The sequence below is a fragment of the Trachinotus anak genome, unplaced genomic scaffold (assembly GCF_046630095.1).
Source record: "Trachinotus anak isolate AG129_WGS33_773 ecotype Australia unplaced genomic scaffold, CSIRO_AGI_Tana_v1 ptg000003l, whole genome shotgun sequence".
Classification (NCBI taxonomy): domain Eukaryota; kingdom Metazoa; phylum Chordata; class Actinopteri; order Carangiformes; family Carangidae; genus Trachinotus; species Trachinotus anak.
In genome coordinates, this window is record NW_027273854.1 from 22109973 (window position 1) to 22131099 (window position 21127).

The 21127-nt window shown below is 39.3% G+C and overlaps 1 protein-coding gene across 4 annotated transcripts; it reads left to right on the top strand.

Annotated features, from left to right (window-relative positions):
* The first annotated feature begins 1419 nt into the window (after window positions 1-1419).
* Window positions 1420-21127, top strand: LOC139618556 (choline transporter-like protein 2). 4 transcript variants are annotated; one of them, XM_071474563.1, is made up of 22 exons: window positions 1420-1593; window positions 8814-8862; window positions 8957-9030; window positions 9158-9242; window positions 10008-10092; window positions 10605-10718; window positions 10848-10908; window positions 11068-11191; window positions 11350-11433; window positions 11542-11654; window positions 13035-13166; window positions 13269-13368; window positions 13620-13712; window positions 14196-14280; window positions 14439-14701; window positions 14859-14953; window positions 15325-15428; window positions 15533-15606; window positions 15708-15778; window positions 16776-16864; window positions 16978-17062; window positions 20237-21127. In XM_071474563.1, the coding sequence occupies exons 1-22, from the start codon at window positions 1566-1568 to the stop codon at window positions 20341-20343; spliced, it is 2115 nt and encodes a 704-aa protein (XP_071330664.1). In that variant the 5' UTR covers window positions 1420-1565; the 3' UTR covers window positions 20344-21127. The 4 variants fall into 4 exon arrangements, with proteins under 4 accessions (XP_071330664.1, XP_071330662.1, XP_071330663.1 ...); XM_071474561.1 differs by lacking the exon at window positions 20237-21127 and adding an exon at window positions 17585-20017; XM_071474562.1 differs by lacking the exon at window positions 1420-1593 and adding an exon at window positions 7015-7171.

Consider the following 21127-nt stretch of genomic DNA (forward strand, 5'->3'; position numbering starts at 1 on the left):
AGGCGTTGAAGGGATCCTCTCCCAGTGCACCGGGGGCAGGAAGGTGTCTCAGCCTTGCCCCATGTGTGGAGATTTGTTGGGCTTGGCAGGATGTCATAGAATGTCTGGATCAGGAAAAATGCTTTAACTGAAGAAAGATTTTGAATTTGAAACCTTTAGTAGTAATGGAGTGGTATTGGTACTTATTCTTAAGTAAAAGATCTAAATACTTCCACCACTGGTTTGTATTATGTAGCCTGTTTTTCTTGTCTAAACATTCACAACTGATGTCATGGAAATTTCTTTTTGATCATGTCTGGACCTTTTTTTTTTTTTTAAATATTATGAATCATGTTATGAAAGAGCATCCTAACAGCCTATTTAAGCTGACAAATTCAGATGCAGCTACAGGACACATTTCACAGAGATAATAAAATACATTTGATTCTACTACATTTATTAGATTTACTTATTTATTAGATTTATTAGCTACATCTCCAAGGGGCACTGCAGCGATTTAGTGATTTTGTATTGCACTTCCATGAAGTTGGTATACACCAACAAGAGACAGAATCGTTAAAATCAAAGCAGAGGAGCCTGCATCTAGTGTGCAAGCCCAAGCCGAGAACTCCCTCCAGAGCCATGGAGTACAATTTACAGCTGCTTTTTACATGTTGATTATTACTCTCTGTGCTAACACAAATAGATGTTTAATTTTGGAGGAATGTTTTATTGCTAGTTAAAGAAAACAATTCATACACTACAATGGTATAGTAATAATACTGTGAAAGCACCATTCTGCATACTGGCTGATTTTACTTTAAAAAAACGTATGTACAATTTGCTGATAATATTTATGTATTTTTACCCGAGCACAGTTATGAACGCAGTTTTTTTTTAATCAGCACTGGAGCATTTTTAAATCGTGGTTGGTATTTTTATTTTTACTGGAGTGAGATGAGACGTTACACCTCCTCTCTAGCCCACAAGCGGCTGTCGTGACTCACAGAGTGCAGAGTCAGATCAGGCAATGTTTAGTCTCTAAGTTGAATTATGAATGAATAGATTGCGTTTATAATTAATGTTGTCTTGCATTTCATCAGGGTGATAAAAGATTTGCCATTCCTTTGCTTTGCGGCACTCTTGGCTGATGAAGACAAATTTTCACTGCAAATGACTAATGATGGACACCCTCAAATAATCTAGATCGCGTTATATTTCACTAATTACTGAGATTATTCATATTAGGTCCATTGTCGTGAGAGGGTCATAACTTACATGTAGAGTAACGCTGTCAGTTAACGGTACTTGAAACGAACCCAGTCGCCTGGAATATAAACTCCCGCCTTCTCTCAATGATTCGTTGAGCGACTTGTCAATCATCGCGTCCTGCGTTTTGATTGGTCCGCTCTCTCCTCTAAGGAGTCTCCCTTTAAACGTTAGCTGGGCAGTCAAGATTTTGGAGGGGACTTACACGAAGTGTTCAAACTGTCAGAGGCTCCGCACGGTAACGTCCGCCGAGGCTGAAAATATGCTGTAGTCGTCGCTTGTGAGCAGCTTTGGTCCAGAAGAAACAGCCCGTTATCATGGAACTGGAGGAGAACACGAAATATGGTAATTATTTAAAGCCCAAAACGGGCATGCTTCACTTTATTAGTCCCGGGATCACCACTCAACGACCGTAAGTTAACGTTAGCTTGTTTTGTTTTGGTGCAAATCGAAAACGTTACTAACTGATATCGCAGATAGTTCTGAGATGAGTCGTTAATGACTTAACCACCCTTGTTGTTGCTGTTGTTGTTTTATTTTGTCTCACGTTAGCTGGTACCGGTGAACCACTTTCTCTCTGACTTGTACTCATGCTTTTAATTATTAACCATGTACTTAAAATAGCGAGTTTACTTCTTCTCACGCAGTTACAGTGAAGACATGGGAAGTTTTTTTTTTGTTGTTTTTTTTTGGCATGTTTTTGTTTTGTTTTAAAAAAATGACCGTGCTTGTAAGTAAGGCTGCTGGTCCTCACTGCCTCGTATATTGTCAGAGTGTATAATGTCCCTGTTTGCCTGCTGCTTGACCAGTTGCTGCCACATTCCTCAGACTGGTATGGCAGGCAACAGGAGCTTAGCGGACTCCCAGCTATGTATAGAGCTTAGCTTATTAGAAAATACCTCAAACATGTGAAGAGGGTCTTCATTTGTCTCTTGGTAGTGTCTCATTAGACATGTGTTCAGTTTCATATACAGTCTGCATTTTGTTTACAGTCTAATCTCAGTGGATTGTATCTGTATCTTTCAGTACAGTATCTCTGGTTCCTTTGATTGTGGCTCTGGAGTTCCTTGTTTGTGGTTGCCCTCCTCACGTCCAGTGCCCCTTATAAATGTGTTATATAGTGACACACCCTGTTGTATGCAGGTTCAGCTCTTTCTTAAGCAGGCCTTTTACATGAGAAGTGCAATAAATGATTCACAGTAAAGACGTGGCCTGTTTAAGGAGCATGCTCACTCCTGGAAAGCTTAGTTTAGAGTTAATAACATCATCTTTTGTATACAAAAATGAAGTGTTTTCTGCAGCAATGTGCTGAACATATTTAGCTTTTTGTAGGTTTTTCACATTAGCTATACTGCTTATCCTTTCGAGGATCATGGGGGGTCTGGAGGGGCTGGAGTCCAGCCCAACTGACATTGGTCAAAAGGTGTGGTATACCCTGGACAGGTTGCCAGTTTATCACTGGTTTAGGATGTTTTTCCACAAGTAGAAATGGAAAACAATACAAGGCACGTCCTCTGTCTGCTGGCTTTCATGATGGGGCTTTAACACAGTGTTTTCCTCCTCTTTTTTGCACACACCCTTTTCCACTCTGCCTGCCACATGATGGCTAATTGACTACCATTACCAACCCTTCACGAAAGGCAGGATTCAGACAGTTTGACACTGAGTAAGACGACAAATAGGTAGCATCAGAAGAGAAAGATAATTGCTTTAGACTCATGGGAGGTGATGGTAGTGAACGGCTGCACATTCACTTAAGAAATCACAGTGGTATGAGGTAAGAGGCCCTGGAAACATTAGTGCAGCAAACACATTAATATATCTCAGTGCATGTCAAGACTCTTGACAAACCAGCTAAAAGGGGACAAGGACAAAAGTCTTATTATGCCACAGGGAGAGTATTTCAGAGTAAAGTGTAGGATTGGCCACAGTTTCACATGTTGGAGTAATTTCAGGTTGAGCTATATGAAGAAACCTCAATGACAGGATCTGCAGCAGCCATGCAGCCATGCAGCCATGCCCTGGTGGAGATTAGGTGTAATTATAAGACAAATTTAGGAGGGCAGTTTGAAACCTGATCCTGAGCCTGTCTGACCGTTCTTTCATGTTTGTTAAAGCTTGTTTCAGTTACATGTACAGATTTACTTCTTGGCCTTTCAGTTCAGTCACTGCACTTTACAGTTTTTCCTACTTACTACTAACAAAGAGCCAAAAACATGTCTCTCATTACAGCCATCCGTTTCCACTTAAATGTGCTTCATCATACCCTAAAAACCCAAGCAGGATCATGTGACTCTGCTAACTGTCTACTGGTCCTGCCAACTTGCCTACAGTCTGAAATACAAAGGCATGTTCAGAGCGGTGCGAGACTGATTGGTTATTAAGGTCAGGGAAAATGAGTTTGGGCAGAGAAAGAGATACAAATACAGAGTAATTTAGATGTGGAAGCAGGACCATCCCAGAGATCTATCCTCTGTATTTATCTGCTGTGTTAGTCACTGTCCTCTACCAGTCAGCAGCTGCGTCTGTTGATCTTGGCTAATCCCACTGACTCTTCACTGATGAGGAACATTTCTCTACAGGAAAACAGCACATTATTTTGAAACTTTTAACTGCTACTGTTACTTTTCTAAATGTCCATTGAAATGTCTCTTGGAACATTTAGCATTGTTGTCATTTATGTCTGTTTACCGAGGTCATATAAAGAGAATATCAGAATATCTAATCTAGAAAATCTCACTGTGCGTGCGTCCTGTTTGCCATTGTCAGTGAATAGGCTTTGCAAATTCTTTCTAATTCATGTAGTTTCCATGTTTGAATTAGATCGAGAGAGAGATATGTGGTGAGTTTGTCAGAAGTGGAAGCAGTAGTAGAGGTCACTGTTGTGAGGTCACTAGTTTATCAAGAGATCACACATTTAAAAGGTTAAATTTGTAACAGGATTATGTGGGAGAGACAGTTTAGATAAACTTCCTTTATCCTGGAGAAAATATGGTTCAATATTCCTGCTGTTGTGTGAAATTATTGCATGTCCAAATTTTTTAGAAACTGCCAGACATTATGGGATAGATGTCCCAAGTTTTGTAACCAAATTTCTGTGGATTCTGAAGATAACTGGTCTGTTTTCTCATAGGCTTCCTTTGTGATGCCGTAAATAGATCTGAACGCTCCACACCCTCTTACTGTAATGAAAGACATGGGGAGACAGGCAGGGGGGCAGCAGCTGTAACTTCTAGATGATATTAAAGTGGCTATGAAATCACAGTACCTTTAGTTATAGTCTTGTATTTCTAAAAGTTTGGGATTTTTTTTACTTACCATACTGCACTTTCTTACTTAAGTTTTTTTTGTTTTTGTTTCTTTTACTTTTCAGGACCTGTGAGAAAAACTTTGGGTCATGATCTTTCTTAACATGATGCATAACAGGATGTCAAAACCCCCAAAACAGCCAGAGATTTTTTCCCTTCACATAGTGGGCCAACAATCCATGATTAAAAAATGCATTTCAAAGGTTTTTACAGTACATGACAGTAACAGCTGGTTGGCAAAGTGCTCCACACCCAGGCCAGTTTGTGAAGACCAGAAACGTGATGTAAAACTTTAAGTTAGTGTTTTTCACAGCAGAAGTTTTGACCTGTCAAACACGGTGTCACAAATGAATCCATGACTGCTGTGACACTGTGCTCGATGGCAAACATTTGCGCTGCTGGATTTGAACAGTCCTTTTTCACAGCAGATGTTTTGACTTGTCACAGATGGAAAAGCACTGATGTTACTAATTAAATTAACAATAGCTACGGTGTATTCAGGAGTCCCAGTAAGCCATGATAGTGTGACAGTGAGCCAGCATGAACAATACCAGGATCCTGAAACAGAGACAGCTCATTGGAATTCAGCCATCATGCATTTTATTATTTACACCTGTACTGTTTAGTTTTACCATTACATGCCAAAATGTCTTCTGTGAAAAGGGTCAACCAGGTTTCTTTTAGATCAGGGATAGGAAGGGTGGTGGTTGGAAAATAAAGCAGGGAAACTCAGGAATGTCTGGACACAAGAGACAATGTACTAAGTTAATGCTGTCCCTAAAGAAGAAACACTGGTGGGAAACAACGCAAGACATCAACTTTGGTCTCACTTTCAATTTAGACTTTATTTCGCTGAAACCAGAAACTTCAACACAACATTTACTGATGATAATAGTCTCAGGTATTATTTGACAGTTTCTGTGTTTCCATTTACCATCTCTCCCTTTCTAGCAGTTGTTTATTCAATGATAACACAATAAATAAATGCATCAATACTGTACTTACAATCAAAACACACACAGACGCACATATGGATGCAGATATTAGATGTAACTTGTACCCTTATAAGCCCTCATTAGAAAAATTTCATAATTAAATCAAAGTACTTTCACATGTAGCAAATGTCATTTGTATTGCTAATGATTTCAGTGAATGCTCAGTGGCTGTCTGGTTACACAGTGGTGGTTCATTTAAATTAGATTAAATCACATGGGGAGCTTTTAACAGATTAAAACTGTTGCTCACTGCCACCAAAGAAAAGAAATGATTGAATGATTCATTTAGTCTGTTTAAAAATCGGAGCTGTAGGTTTTACTTCACCTGGGGTCGCTAGCTGTTCAGCCAGTCCAGGAAAACCAAATTAAAGGTTAATTGCACATGATTGTTTTTAACGTTCAGCATCAGTGAAAAGACAATAGATGGAAGTTAAGAGCTATTGTTGTTGTCACATGTTGTTGTTGTTGTTGTTGTGTGTCATGTCATGCTCATCCAACAAATCTAATTCCCCAGAAACGTCCAGTCTGTTTCACTGTGTCACTTGGTGAAAAAGCTTCTTGTTTAGGACATTCACAGCAACAGCAGGGCTCTTAACGGGAATCCCTGTGTGCAGTAACATTGGCCATGAGACAAGACTAAAATGAATGGAAACGTTCAGTCATTCCAGATGAATTTTCTGTCTCTGTCAGCATCTGTATAACACATTTTTGGCATTTAGTCCTTCTGAGGACTCTTTGTTGAAACTGTGAACACACTCTGATTGCCTTTGGCCGTTGAGTACTGAACAGTCTGATCAACAAACGGGAGCTAGAAGGATTTTTGGTTTTATCGTTTTCCGTTTCAGTGCAATACTGCCATGTCCCCACAAGATGGGAGAAAACACTCTGAGACTGGATCTTATTTGCTGCAGCAGTCGGTTTAACTTTATTCAACATCATGAAATTCTTGACTTTTTTTTTAACTCAATATGTTGAGATTTCACTTCAAGCAGGTGATGGTATTTGTAGCCAAAGATATCCTGCACACCTGAATATTATCATCCCTCCTCCACAGCAGTGACACAAAACTCCACTGGAGGCAGAATTCCTCCTTGTTTTCTCCAAACACATGTTTTTGATAACATCTTCATTGCTTTTCCTCCTCATCCGCAACAGCAGTCCCCACCCTCTTTTTCCGATGCTCACGCCGCTTCTCTTTCCCTTCTTGCAGATGAGTTCTTGGTTGTTTGGATAGATGGCTGGTTTGATACAGAAACAAAGTGGAATCCCAGATAGAAAGTGGTCTTTTGGAGGTGGGAGGGGATAGAGGGAAATGCACAGGTGGAGCACAGATTGGAAAAGAGGGAGTTGTTTCAGGATAAACACAGGGGGGAAGTGTGAGGTGGAGCGTTTGCTGGCTGCCCAGCGCTCACAGCTATTCAGGGACAGGTTGGACTGGTTTCTCCTCCACAATACCTGTGTCTCCGCCGCTCTCGCTCATTGAAACCAGCAGAGAGAGGGAGGAAGAAGTGAACAGATAGGTGCTGTGAAAAGGCTAAAAGGGTTCTCTGTACATTTCAACATTTGACCCAGAAAGGAAATTCAAGATGGCTGAGGATGAGGAATATTATGGAAAGCATGGTAACTGCTCTTTTTGCTTTAGTTTTACATTAATTTGCATCATTTTTCATCCGCTATTCATCCAAGGAATTTCAAATGACTTGAGGGTTACTGGTTAATCTTGAATGTCTCTTTTTTACTGCTTAAAAATGAATCAGCGTGTAAATAGTTTTGAGTGAAACTGGAGCGGCAGTATCAGCATGTCAGCACTCTGAAGAGTGAAAGGGTGTGTGTGTTTGTGCGGAACCTGCTGCTGCTGGTAGTGTTTGATTGAACAGGTGCGTGAGAGCGGGGATCTTTTTTTTTTTTTTTTTTATCAGCGTACAAATGTTACTGCGCTTTGTATAGATAATCACTTAGCAAGTTATTTCTTTTAACGGATTAAATCCTACATTAAGCCTGTCACTGGTTGGTACAGCTACACTGAAGTGAACTCACTTTACTTTGTTGAGTCTTGTCAAAAGTAGCACCTCAGACTGACAATACTGACATCACACCATGTATTTGAAATACAACGCCCATGCTCTAACAGGAAGTTGTGACCTCTCTCAGAGCTCTTCTGGTAAATGCCTGCTGCAGCATTATCCCCTCTGACCACATACATAATTAATATGCAAAGACGCCACAGAGAATATCATGCACTTGTCTAGACTTGAAGGTGTCAGGATCCAATGCTAAATGGTACACGTGCACATGTGGATGCTGCAGTAGTAGTGTGAAGACTGATGTTAATGATTTGAGAGACTTAAAGCCCCAACAAGGCAGCACTAGTGTCAAAATGTTGGTTATTTTGAATATAAAAACTTGGAATTAATTATTTCTGTGTTGAAGCAGTGGGTGTGTAGCCTGTTAATCTTTGACTTTTAATCAGGGTGTTTTTGTTTGCTCCTGAACTATACTTTATGTGGCATGTTGCTTTTAGAGCTGCAAGATGAATTTGCTTAGATAACACGCGGCCTCCTGCTTCTGACCTCAGATAACCTGCAGCAAACTTAACTGTACACCTGAGCCTGCAATAATGATCAGGACTCAGAGAACTTCAGGTAACAGACCAGACACTGATTTTAATTTCTCAGAAAAGTCACACTGGCATTAAGGAGCGTCAGTCCTGATACTGCCAGCTTACAGCAATGCTGTATGAATTTTAAAGAAATCTTATCACAACCAAAATAATTCTTTACAGACAAGCAAACAATAAAAAAAGACATTTTACCTCTCTAAACATATGCACATTTAACACTTCTTGGTTTTGGCATGAATCAGCATCAACAGGACATTGGCTTGTCAAATTAAATCTACTGCAGCAAATTTATAGATTTACACCCCCTCTAGTGGCTGTGCAAGTTAAGTTGGCTTTGTCTTTGAAATAGGTTTTCTTTTCTTAGTCACTAGGGAGGAATTTGTTGGATTGCCAGGCGTGTCCGTCTGCTGGGAAAAGTCATCTGACAGAAGAATGGGAGGAAAAGAGTCCAGGGGCTTATTGTTTCTTTACCTTAAATCCACTCTCCCTTTTAAAAGCTGAGTCTGGGTTCAAGGTGCATCTCTGCTTTTAACATGTTATGTTTTATGTACAGTTCATAGGACCTCTCACCAAGCTGTGTTTTCAGTTGTCATAATGCTAAGAGCTCACTGAGTGATAAATGCACTTCTTTATTTAACGTAGGTGAGCCAAGGAAGTATGACCCAACCTTCAAGGGCCCGATCCAGAACAGGTGAGACAGAGATGTGATTTCTAACCCTGGCTTTTACAGCGTGTAAATGACTATAAAGAGTTTCTTTCAACCTTCCATGCTCTCTCCATTCTAGGGGCTGCACTGACATTGTGTGCTGCATCCTCTTCGCTCTTGCCTTACTGGGTTATATTGCAGTGGGAATACTCGGTAAAGAAACAACACAGCTGTTCGGTTTACCTTTTTAAAAACTCAAACTGAAACCTACCTGTAAAAAAAAAAAAAAAAATACAAAAATACAAAAAAAGCTTTTAACCCTCCGCTTTTGTTCCCCCAGCCTGGTCCCAGGGTGACCCCAGAAAGGTGATCTATCCCACAGACAGTCGAGGCCAGTTCTGTGGGCAGGCAGGCACCCCACTTGAGTGAGTTGCTTTCCAAGTACAGATGTAATTATTCCTGTTGCTCTGATGGACATTTTCTTTGAGACCTTGAGAGTGAACACACAGAGTTATAGTACAACTCCAGGTCACCATGTTTTAGTCACCTCATGTTTTCAACCATCTCGGCTTCATCAGGGAAGTACAAAACATTATCATCACCTTTCTCCTAGAAAATACCAGTTTTCTTAGTTGATAGAAAAAGTCAGAGGAAAAACAAATTACCATGAAGAAAAAACATTTTTTACAACCATCTTTTTTGAATATTCACTACCAAATGCAATCTTTCATCTCTGAACTAATTTCATCAGTCTGTGGTTCACCTCAACACATCCATTAACTAAACTTATTGCTGTTCTCTTTACAAATCCAGATTACTCAAAATCTCTCCCTGTCTTTGACAAATGTACCATCTCAGTTCTCATTTATTTAATAGAAGAGACTGGATCAATCATTTCCTTTAAATGTGCTGCAGCTGGATGGATCTTGATGTCTGTAAGGTTTTTCCTACAAGCCTGTTTCCACATGGACATGTGAACAAGATAATGATAAAAGTCCTTTGTGTTTAATGAAACCACTGTGCTCACTTTTATTATAAGAATCTAGATCTTTAAATATCTAAATATCTAGAAACCAGAAATGGCCACAAACACCACCCTGATGAAGGCAAGATAGTAAAAATAGATATTGTTTAAAGCTTGTATGTTTTTTTGTTTTTCCTCTGACTGTTTTGTATGTGTGTTTTCACAGGAAGAAGCCCCTGCTGTTCTACTTCAACATCATGAAGTGTGCCAGCCCCATGGTGCTGCTGGAGTTCCAGTGTCCAACCACACAGGTGTGAACTCCACCCATCTGTCATCATGCATTCTTCCTGCTGATGCAAAACTGTGTCCCACTTCCATGCAAAACTGTACACACACACTCACACGCACACACACTAAACACACTAACATGAAATGATACAATATGTATACCAGGCTAAAACGCAAACAGACATCAATCATCATTTTTGTGACCACGGCCCACCAGTAGCTGTAATGTTTGGTAGCTGTGAATGGCTCCATTTCCTGTGTACATTGCACTGTGGGAAAATGGTGTCCATCAACAGCAGAAACAGGACCGTTGTTTACTTTTCCAGTTTGAATACACTACATGCTCATACTGCAGTATGGAGTCGGGACATAGCTATTGCTTTTGTTTTCTTCTTCTTTGACCATGACCAGATTGTTGGTGATGGCATTCGCTGTCTTTTCTGTGCTGTGTTTTGTATCTAAAATTAGGACCACTGAGTTCTTCTCCTGCACTTGATGTAACTGTATCCTGCTGTTAATGTTGCGCCCTCTTTAGATGTGTGTGGAGAAGTGCCCTGAAAAGTTCATGACATTGGTCAAAGCCTACACCAACAAAAAGGACTTTGACTACTACAAGAACTTCTGCAAGGAAGGTGTGACTAATACAATGGTGAGTTTAAAGCCATGTTGTTGAGACGCCTGCTTGGATGCTTCTGTCCAATGTCAATGTGCATTACCTCAAAAATTTTGATTGTCCAAAGCTTTTTACTCACCTTATATTGGACATGCTGTGTTTCAGGGTATACCAGAAATCCTTAAATTAGGTCTGTGCCCTGCCATGCTGACGCCCAGCAAGCCCTGTGAGTTGGATCTCCCAAAATAGATCATCCAAGACATTATTAATACATTATATATCACATCTTGTATACATCCAGAGTACCTGAACAGATCTGGTATATTCTGGTATATAAAAATAGAATGAACCAGTCTCTTTAAGTTGTTGGGATTTTCTTCTCCAGTCACACGCAGGTGTTTCCCAGCTTTGGGCCTGAAAGGAGGGATGATAACTGTGGGAAACACCTCTCACTTTGATGATGGGACAGGAAACATGAGAGATGCTAAGGATCTCATTGATGGAGTCAAGTGAGTACATTGCTGGAATTATTGTGACAGGAATACTAGTGTCACAGCTTGAAATGAGCTTTGGCCTGTCTCAACCTGCCACATTGGATTTTACAAATACTATCTAAGAGGAATTCAGTGGTGCTAAGACAGATAAACACACAGACGTCTCTCCACAGGAATGCCACTGTGGTTATTGAGGCTCGTCAGGTGGTCATGAAAATCTTTGAGGATTACACACAGTCCTGGTACTGGATTCTCATGTAAGACACTAACTTTTCATTTGTAAATCTGCTTCCTGTTCACTTTGATCCAGTTTGTCTGTGCAGGATGAGCATCAACTGGTTTCTCTGTCTGTGCTCTCTCTGCAGAGGGTTGGTTATTGCCATGCTCACCAGCCTGCTCTTCATCGTCCTCCTGCGCTTCCTGGCTGGGATCATGGTGTGGATCATGATTGTCCTGGTGATACTGGTCATAGGATACGGTAAGGGGTGAAAGCACCCAAGACTTCTTTGTGTTTGTCACCTCAAAATAGTTCAGCAGTAGAGAGGCCTGTTCCAGAAAGCAGGTTTAACAAACCTTGAACTCTGAGTTGAGTGACGGTTGACCCTTGAGCCTGAGTTTCCAGTTACAGAAAAGGTGATCACAGTTAGTTTGATCAAATCTGAGGACATTAACTCTGGTGCTGTGCCCCACCACCATACTAAATACTAATTCTGTACTATACTACTGTATACTAAACTTTTGTAGGGGCATCCCCATAGTTTAGAGCTTAAGATGCCGATGATGAACAGGAGAGTCACAGTTTTGAATCCCTCACTTCATGTCATCTTTCCACTGTCAGTATAGTTTTTATTCAACTGTACTTGCTGCCAAAACAGTTGGTGTAGTTGAGTGATATCAACATTCTGATACAGTACTTTCACCATCAGGCTAAAGGCAAACTGTGACTTTATAATGCCATTGCTAACTAAACTACAAACAGATAGTGGAATGTTTTTCTAAAGATTTAGTTGCTATTTTCTGATTCCTGAGATGTTCCTGAAGCTGCTTTTTTTTTTTTTTTTTTTTTTTTTTTTTTTTTTTTTACAACCACACAATAAATTTGTTTTTTTGTGTTGCATTGTTGGAGAAAAGTGTGACTGTACTTTATTTTGTCACATTTCCAGAGTGAACACACTACATACTTAAAACCTGCTTAGTTTGGTCAGTATGAATTTAGGACACAGCTTAAGTGCATGGTGAAATAAGAAGGGCCATCATCAATGGAGCTTAGATTCACATTAGGAACAGCTAAATAAAGGATAGAGCCTTCATTATAATCTAGTGGAGCTAGAGATATTAATGCATGTATATGTGGACTATTGGCATCTATTATTAAAATAACAACACAGCAGCAGCTGCTGAAGAACCTTTTCCATCAGAGACAATAAAGTAGTGGAATCTCAAAAGTTAAGTGCAGGGGAACTGTTTTGACAACAATACAACCTGACAGTTGCTTTATCAGTGTTTTGTAAAGAGAACTTCCGTTTGCAAAAATCCACCATCTGATGCTATCATGTTATCAATAAGTAAATGAGACTTCCTGCAGCAGCCTGCAGAGAGAAACTGTTTGTTGTAGAAAACCTGCCAGCGAGCAGGTTATTGTTCATGGGTTAAGTTGCAGCAGTAACTTAACCAGAGGTGAAGTGATCCCCTTTTCTAAAATGGAAAATCCACAACTTTTCCTCATCTCACCATTAACTGAGTAGAGTTTCCTGCCTTTTTATTATCAAACTTTGTTTTTGCTTTGTTGCACACTGATTCAGTTTTTCTTTAAAAATACATTTGTTTCCATTTGCCATTTTCTTTTGTGATGTGTCAGGTATCTTCCACTGCTACATGGAGTATGCTTCCCTGAAGGGAGAGCCAGGATCTAATGTGACTCTACAGCAGCTGGGCTTCCAGACAGACTTCTCAGTCTACCTGCAGATCAGACAGACCTGGCTGGCCTTCAGTCAGTACACAGCACATCGTCCACATGCTCATAGACTGTAACATGTTGCTGTAAAACGAGGACACCCATATGATCTCTCCCTCTGTCACCCTTCTCCTTTAGTGATTATCCTGGCCATTGTGGATGTCATCATCATCCTGCTGCTCATCTTCCTCAGGAAAAGAATTCTCATTGCCGTTGCTCTCATCAAAGAAGCCAGCAGGTCAGACTTCTCATTATAGCTGGAGACACTTTTAGAGGAGAGGATGGGGAGAGTGAAAAACAGATCAATGAAAGTTGAGGTGTTGAATTGTTCTGACTCTTAAATTGTTTTAGTAATGGATCAAAGTGTCAGATTAATGGCGCAGACACAGATGAAGTAATCGAAATTTAACCTAAAGTGAAGATAGATTGTTTTTCTCTTTTTGCCTTGGATGTGTGTAACCACCAGTGATGCTCTTGTTGTGTTTACAGAGCCATTGGACACGTGATGTGCTCCCTTTTCTTCCCACTGTTCACCTTCCTCCTCCTGGCTGTAGTTATTGCCTTCTGGGCAGTTACTGCTGTGTATCCTTTCAAGTTACAGTCAGTCATTGTTATTATTTTAGGTGGACTGTAGTCAGAAACCCAACAACAACAGGTAGAGAAAATGAGAACTCAGCAACAGTTGTGGAACTGCCCATGAGCCATTTAACCACCACCTGGTAAAATGAAGAGATTGGATACTGTTGTATTTCTCTGGAAGTAATGAGAGGCAAGTGACGAAAAAAATTCTGGTGATCCATTTTCTAAGTCTGATCTAAATTATATTGTCTCCTGATTATGAAGAAGAAAAAAAGAAAAAGATTATTCCAGGATAATCTTTATACATTTTGAAATGGATGGAAATTTCTTTTTAATAATTTTTGTAAACAGCTTTTTTTTTTTTTTTTTTTTTTTTTTTAAACAATGGAAACTTCTTGTGGCCAAAATGAGTATTACAGCAACAAACAAACATCCTGACAAATTATTGAAGTCCTAATGATTCTAATCCTTGACAGAGCTGATCAGTTTCTTGTCTACCTCGAATGAGCCTGTCTACAAAGTTTTCAATGAGACGGTGTGTGAACACTCAAGGAAAGTTTGTGACCCAGCCGTAAGTTTTCTCATTTCTCAGGAGTTAATGTTGGAACATCCAGGCAACTTTTTAAAAAATCTTACTACATCTTACTGACTCATCCCTTAGGCCTATGTTTACACCATCATATTAAATCTTCTGGATTTCTCTCCATTTCACCTGTATTCTGTGCTCAGAACTACACGACCAGTCCTATGAAAACGCAGTGCCCTGACTCCGATTGCCTTTTTGCCTTCTACGGAGGAGAGACGGTGTACCACAAATACCTGATCGGCCTGCAGTTCTACAACGTCTTCCTCTTCTTCTGGTGTGCCAACTTTGTCATTGGTCTGGGACAGATGACTCTGGCCGGGGCCTTTGCCTCATACTACTGGGCCTTTGTCAAGCCAGATGACATGCCTGCCTTCCCAGTGTTTTCTTCCCTAGGGAGATCTCTCAGGTGCGTGGGGACAAAGTTTTAGTATATTTAACATTTATTGATTTTCATCTGTCCTGTCTCCCTGGCAATTGTCTTGTGATTTTTTTTTTTTTTTTTTTTTTTTTTTTTTTTTAACAACGTAAAATTATATTTTGACCTCTTTTGTGTCTTGGTTCAGGTATCACACAGGAAGTCTGGCGTTTGGCTCCCTCATTCTCTCCATAGTTCAGATCATCAGGGTTCTGCTGGAGTATCTAGATCACAAGCTGAAAGGTTTGTTACTTCACAATATTATGCAGATGTCTATTCAAGACCACAATCCATAGTTTGTATAACATACAGACCAGAATCAAGCAATAACCTTTCATCCAGCCGGCCTGCAGTACACATAGGTGTGGTTTACTCTTATCTGGACATTTCAAATAGTAGCGATAAAGGTGTTGGTGATAGAGGAGAACATAAGTTTGATGGAACAGTATTTCCCTCTGTTTAATCATTGAAGTGCAACAATAACAAAGGTGAAACATAAATTTGTGTTATTTTTTTAAAATTTATTTCTAACGCATATTTGGGATAATCTGGAAAACTTGTCTCCACTGTTTGTTAAATGTTAATTTATCTGTCAATCCTGGACTCATTCACAGGAGCCCAAAATAAGTTTGCAAAGTTCCTGCTGTGCTGTCTGAAGTGCTGCTTCTGGTGTCTGGAGAAATTCATCAAGTTCCTAAACAGAAACGCCTACATTATGGTTTGTGATTTATTCATTTGTTTCACTGAACTCAGCTCTGGCATCAATAACACTGAGGCGCACTGTGGGAGTATTTGAATGTAATGAGTCAATTTGGCCTCTAGGTGGCGATTTATGGCAAAAACTTTTGCACCTCAGCCAGAGATGCCTTCTTCCTCCTCATGAGGAACATGATCAGGTGAGTTTAAATATTGTGTAACTTTGCACAAAATAATTCAAATTACTTTTTTGTGTGTTGTATTTTTTGCAAAAGGTAAATGATAGTTTTTAATCCCACAGGGTGGCTGTCTTGGACAAAGTGACAGATTTCCTCTTGTTTTTGGGCAAACTGCTCATCGTTGGGCTTGTGGGTGAGTCTGTTTATTTCACGCTTGTTCTTCAGGCTGAGTGTGTGAAGCTAATTGGCATGATTTTTGGGTAATATTATATTGAAAGCTCATTAATCTTAATACATTTAGTTAGTGATGCAATGGGTTTGCAGTCTTTAAAGGAGCTATTTGTAAGTTAACTTTAGCTAACGTTAGCATTAACAGCTGTTTACTTACCAGTCTAGAAGAAATGTTGCGAGTTCTGTATCAAATTTAATTCCTTTACTCACCAAGAGCTGTATCCAGAGGTGAAGAGCAACGCCAATGTTAACTCTTGTCTCTATCTTGTCACATCTTTTCTTCTACTGAAGTTAGCATGCTAACCAGCTAGCCCTGGCCCATCTTGTAGCGCTGCTTATAACCTCTTGTATTATAAAGACAAAGATGACTGAAGCTGCTCCCGACAAAAAAAACACGCTCAGCAGCAGAGAAAACTCACTAACAGCCCTTTTAAAGCACATCAAGCATTAGAGTATCTCATAATCTGTAGAGATCACCATAATTAAGTTATTCATTGTCAGTGTGTATCGTCATAGAGCCTTTTCTACAATATATAGATGCTGTTTCATAAATACAAAATGATTGAATAGGTCTCCACAGGTTTTAATGTACTTTGTTTACTTGTGTATGGTTGACCAGTGCACAAAGGGGCACTAAATACGTCTCCATAGACCTATAATGTATTTTATAACTCAAACCTGAAAGACATCAGTACTCAATACTGACCATTTGATTTAAATAACATTTGTACTGTATATAGTTGCTGTTTGTTTTTTGTTTTTTTTAAACAACATTGCTGAATGGGGATCCATAGACATTTATTGCAATATATAACTCATAATCATTCAATATAATGGGCTGGTATACATATGGATATCTGTTGGGATGGTATTTACGTAAGAGTTGCAGATAAAAAAGTCATAGCAGCTGTCTAAGAATTATACACATTTATAAGTTTTCTTTGGTCTTGCTTCTACAGGCGTCTTTGCCTTCTTCTTCTTCTCTGGGAGAGTGAAGGCCTTTGAGAATACAGCTCCCAATCTCCACTACTACTGGGTACCCATCCTGGTGAGTCCAATGATCCGATGGTAATTCTGTTTTCCCTGCTTTATTTGGTTTTGATTATTGAGTGAAATATACAGTATATATCTGCTTTATATGCGTCTGGTTTTCCTCACCAGACTGTGGTGATCGGCTCGTACCTCATCGCCCATGGATTCTTCAGTGTGTACGCCATGTGTGTGGACACATTGTTCCTCTGTTTCTGTAAGTGGCACCTCCTCAGCTTTTTTCACATCCATATAAGACTTGCAGATTGTCTACTTGAGTGTCAGATGGACTTTACACATAAGAAACAAGCATTAAAAACATGTTGCATTGAAGAAAGGACTTTGGCAAAGATTAATCATTCACAGCTTGATGTAAAATGTGAAGCCTGATAATGAAAACTTTTCTCACCTTGTGAATTCTTACCATGCTTCTGGTGCTGGGCTGTCACTAATTCTAAATTGCATGAAGATGGTGTGCTAAACTTTCACCACTATTTTGAAATAACAGTCTGTGGCTTACAGTATGTTAACCTAAAAGTTGCTGCTGCTTGGTGTTAAACTATAACAAAATCTGAAATGCTTGTGGGTGCCTTTGCTTGCTTGCTATTTGACTTTCTTTCTCTTTTTTTTGTCTTCCTTTTCTCACTTCCCACAATTCACCACCTCCCCTTTCTCTTCTATACTAATTTTCTGTTCCATCCATTACCCAATACAAATATACACACACAAACACACAAAGGTGAAGACCTGGAGCGCAATGATGGTTCAGCTGCAAGGCCTTATTACATGTCGTCAGCTCTTCATGAGATTCTGTTGAAGAACAAGGCTGAGGATCCGTCTTCGCCTTCTGCTCAGCAACAAGACGATGAAGACCTCCAGTCAAAACAACAGCAGACTAAAGAGGAGGATGCATCTTAGAGAGGAGGCGTTTTGTAGGAAGGACACTCAAGATTTTTCACTGAATTGTGGGCAGTTGCCTGCTATAGTTGAAGATTGTCTTAAAATATGAGACTAACGAGCTGGTACTTTGTTGTTGCACACTGGGAAATTCTCTTTTGCACTTGACCTGCTCTTCTCAGAGGCAGATTGTGGTGCAACTTTAATACACAATGCCTTAAAGTGGCAGGGGTTCTGTGTTTTGCTTCACTACACTTAGATGATACAACCTACTGGGTTGCAGACTGAATGAGAGACTGTCTCCTTTATTCACAGCTGACTAGTGCATAATATTTCCTTTAACTTAACCTTCAACACAAGGAAACATAGGAAATAAGATGTTAAGGATTTGTTTTTTTTAATTTACCATTTAATAAGTCCCTCCTCCTGACAGTGATTATCCAAGCATAGTTAAACAACCATAAAAAGACACTGCAGGCCTGTCACGCTTTGGGTTTCCACACATGTTGAAATGCTGTGTGGCTGCAGTAGAAGCCAAAGTGGGCTTTTAAAGAATTTGGACTGTGCTGTCTTTTGTATGAGCTTTCAAAATTTAAAAACATAAGAGCAAAGCTTTAAGAAATGGACGAAGCAGTGTGTTTATCTGCTCTAACAAGATGCAGTCATTAGCATGTCCAGCTAACTAGCTTACTGCCTTCAGTAGTAACCCACTTTTAAGGCCAAGGGGTAGCATATCATTATCAAACTCCATTTTGTGGACTAACAGGTTACATAGAAGAAAAAGGTAATTCATGACCAGCACATTCACTGTGTGGTATTTCCTCCCTGTGTGGAAGCTGAGCCTTGAAGCTATCAGAGGTTAGGCTAACGTTAGCAGCTCTGTCCTCCTCTTTATTAGAGTTAGGAGAGTTGTCAATCCAGCAACACCCACCACATTCGTTATCAGAGGTAGGGTTCTGGTCGTCAAACAAATTCATTTTGGTCCCCTTTCTTTTCTCAGCCTTTTCTCCTGTAATGTTAAAAGTAAAACATACTGCTTTAATCCAAATTGTATTATTGCTAGTAATGAAGCATAAATGTAACATTTGAATCGTAGAAGTATGTTAGCCAAGCCGCCATCAGGGATATGTTGAATGAAATAAGTCTGATCCATAAAATGCATATTTAAGATTCCTTTACAGGGTTTTCATTTTGAAAATAAGACCCAACAGGAAGCTAATTTTTAACAACTGAAGGTGCTAACATTAGCTTAATCAGTTAGGTACCTACTGCTAAAAAAAACAAAAAAAAAACCATTTTGGGACTTCTGTCATTTCAGCTGGAAAACTCAACGATTGCCAGCTACAAATGAGAAATTGCTTTTGTCTTCCTTTTTCTGAAGTGAAAGACTTGTCGTTTCAAAACTGACAGCTAATTTTTTAGAGATATCTCCCATCGTTTGTCACTGCACGCTGCTAATGTGCTGTGCTAGAATGGAAAGCCTGTAGCAACAGGAGGCCTGGGGCTTTGCGAATGATCAATTGAAAATCAAGCATGTTTTTAGGAATGAGCGCTTTAAAATGTGCACAGGAATGTTACATGTTCATAATTTGCTGCATGATTAATATGTTGGAGGTGATAAGATTTAATTAGTTTAGAAACCTTTTGTTGACAGCCAGGTCTTTGTTAATCTTTTAATGACATGGTGCTTGGATTGACTAGTTGATTTATACAAGGAGATTGAAAAACTGCTTCACTCAATATCTTGATTATTTTATTGGATTAATCTGAGGTATACCGACATTTCTTTTTAATAGTTCTCCCACTGCCACTGGCCAGTTGAAACTTGAAGCCGTTCATGTGCCTCATTTACAGTGTTAATGTTGGTCTGTTTGCACCTTAGGGTTCCTAATTGTTTACAGTTTATGCAATCAGAACCACATGATCATCAGTGCTACTTCTTTACTATGTTGTACTATTGATGCACTTTAATTTCTGTTCACACAAAGCCATAGCAGATTTGTATCTGTGTGAATGAATACTGAGGATTTTCTTGATGCTAGTGGTTTTGTAGTTTCTTGTGTTGAAGTTTTTACTGTAAAGCAGTGTTAAGTTTGCATTCACTACCCTTTTTACAAAGGATTGTGTTCCTGGCAGCGCAGCTGCTTAAATAAACAGTATTTGAAGTGACAAGTTTTCACTGTGTAAAACAACAGGATGTAAACTCTTTAAATTGATGCATGTTGTTGGCGATTGAACTACTGATTAAAGCTATTTGCTTTTTTTTCCTACAAAACTGGAAACAAGCCAAATTTATTTTGTCTGTCAGATTTATTGCTATATTGAATATTGATTATGAAGCTTGAGCCTCATTTAAAAGTCCTTGGCTCTGTTTAGGCGCAGAATGTCTGTGCTGTAGATTTAAAAAAGTAAAAACTCTGCTTCAGGGTTTGACATAAATACTGTAGCTCCAATGACTTTAGTTTAATCCCATTTTTATTTAATCTCATTCCAGTGGAGGATCTTGAGAGGAACGATGGCAGCCCAGAGAGGCCATACCTGATGCCTGAGAGCCTCCGCAAAATCCTGAATAAGAAGAACAAGAACCAGCCGGCTCAGTAGAGCACGTCCTCTGACAGTGTAAGCCTTAGTGAGGCGGGACTGTGGGTTAAAACTGACTGTGGTTTGATTCAGAGGGAACTGGTCCGGACCAGAGCCTAATGCCATCAGTCACCAGGAGCCTACAGGTGACAATCAGAAGTGTCATCGATTGTATTTTGTTTCTACCAAATGTGTCAAAACTTAAGTCCAACGTGTCGTCCCATCAGGGTCTAAAAGGGGTTCACATTCCCTCCCCTTGTCTCCATTTCTTACGAGAGAGACACTTAGGTAGGTAGGTATTAGGTAGTCAGTGCAGATCATTGAGGATTGTAATATCCAAAAATATTTTTTAATAAGTTGTAAGTTATTTTTAATCAAATGAACAGCCTCATTTGAGCATGTTTTTATTTTTTAATATTTGAGTGTTACATGAAGGTACACATAAAAGTAAGGTAAGCATAGTCTATTAAAGTTCTTTTACATGTTCTTTAATCACAGGTTTTGTTTGTTTTTTTTTCTTTGTTTGTTATGTGTAATCTTACATAATATTTGAATAAATAATTAACCTTATTGTTACCAAAGCCATTACACTGCCAGTCAGGCATATTGTAATCAAGGCCTTTTTGACTTTCATACTCTTATATAAAAGTATCTGATGCTGCGGTGCAATATTTATCAGCAGCCCTGTGGAAAGATATATAAATAGGAACAAAGGCAAAGTTTATATTGTTATTGATGTATAGGGTTATACTTATGTTTGTGGAGTTGAATTTGAGTTTTTTGAAATAAAACATAGTTTTGTACA

Bases quoted from the DNA above. Each gene is read 5' to 3' on its own strand.
- LOC139618556 (XM_071474560.1), top strand. From the start codon at position 7,138: ATGGCTGAGGATGAGGAATATTATGGAAAGCATG. The intron at 13,167-13,268 runs GTCAGTACACAG...CTTCTCCTTTAG, and splicing joins ACAGACCTGGCTGGCCTTCA to TGATTATCCTGGCCATTGTG. The intron at 17,063-17,584 runs GTAAGTGGCACC...AAACACACAAAG, and splicing joins CACATTGTTCCTCTGTTTCT to GTGAAGACCTGGAGCGCAAT.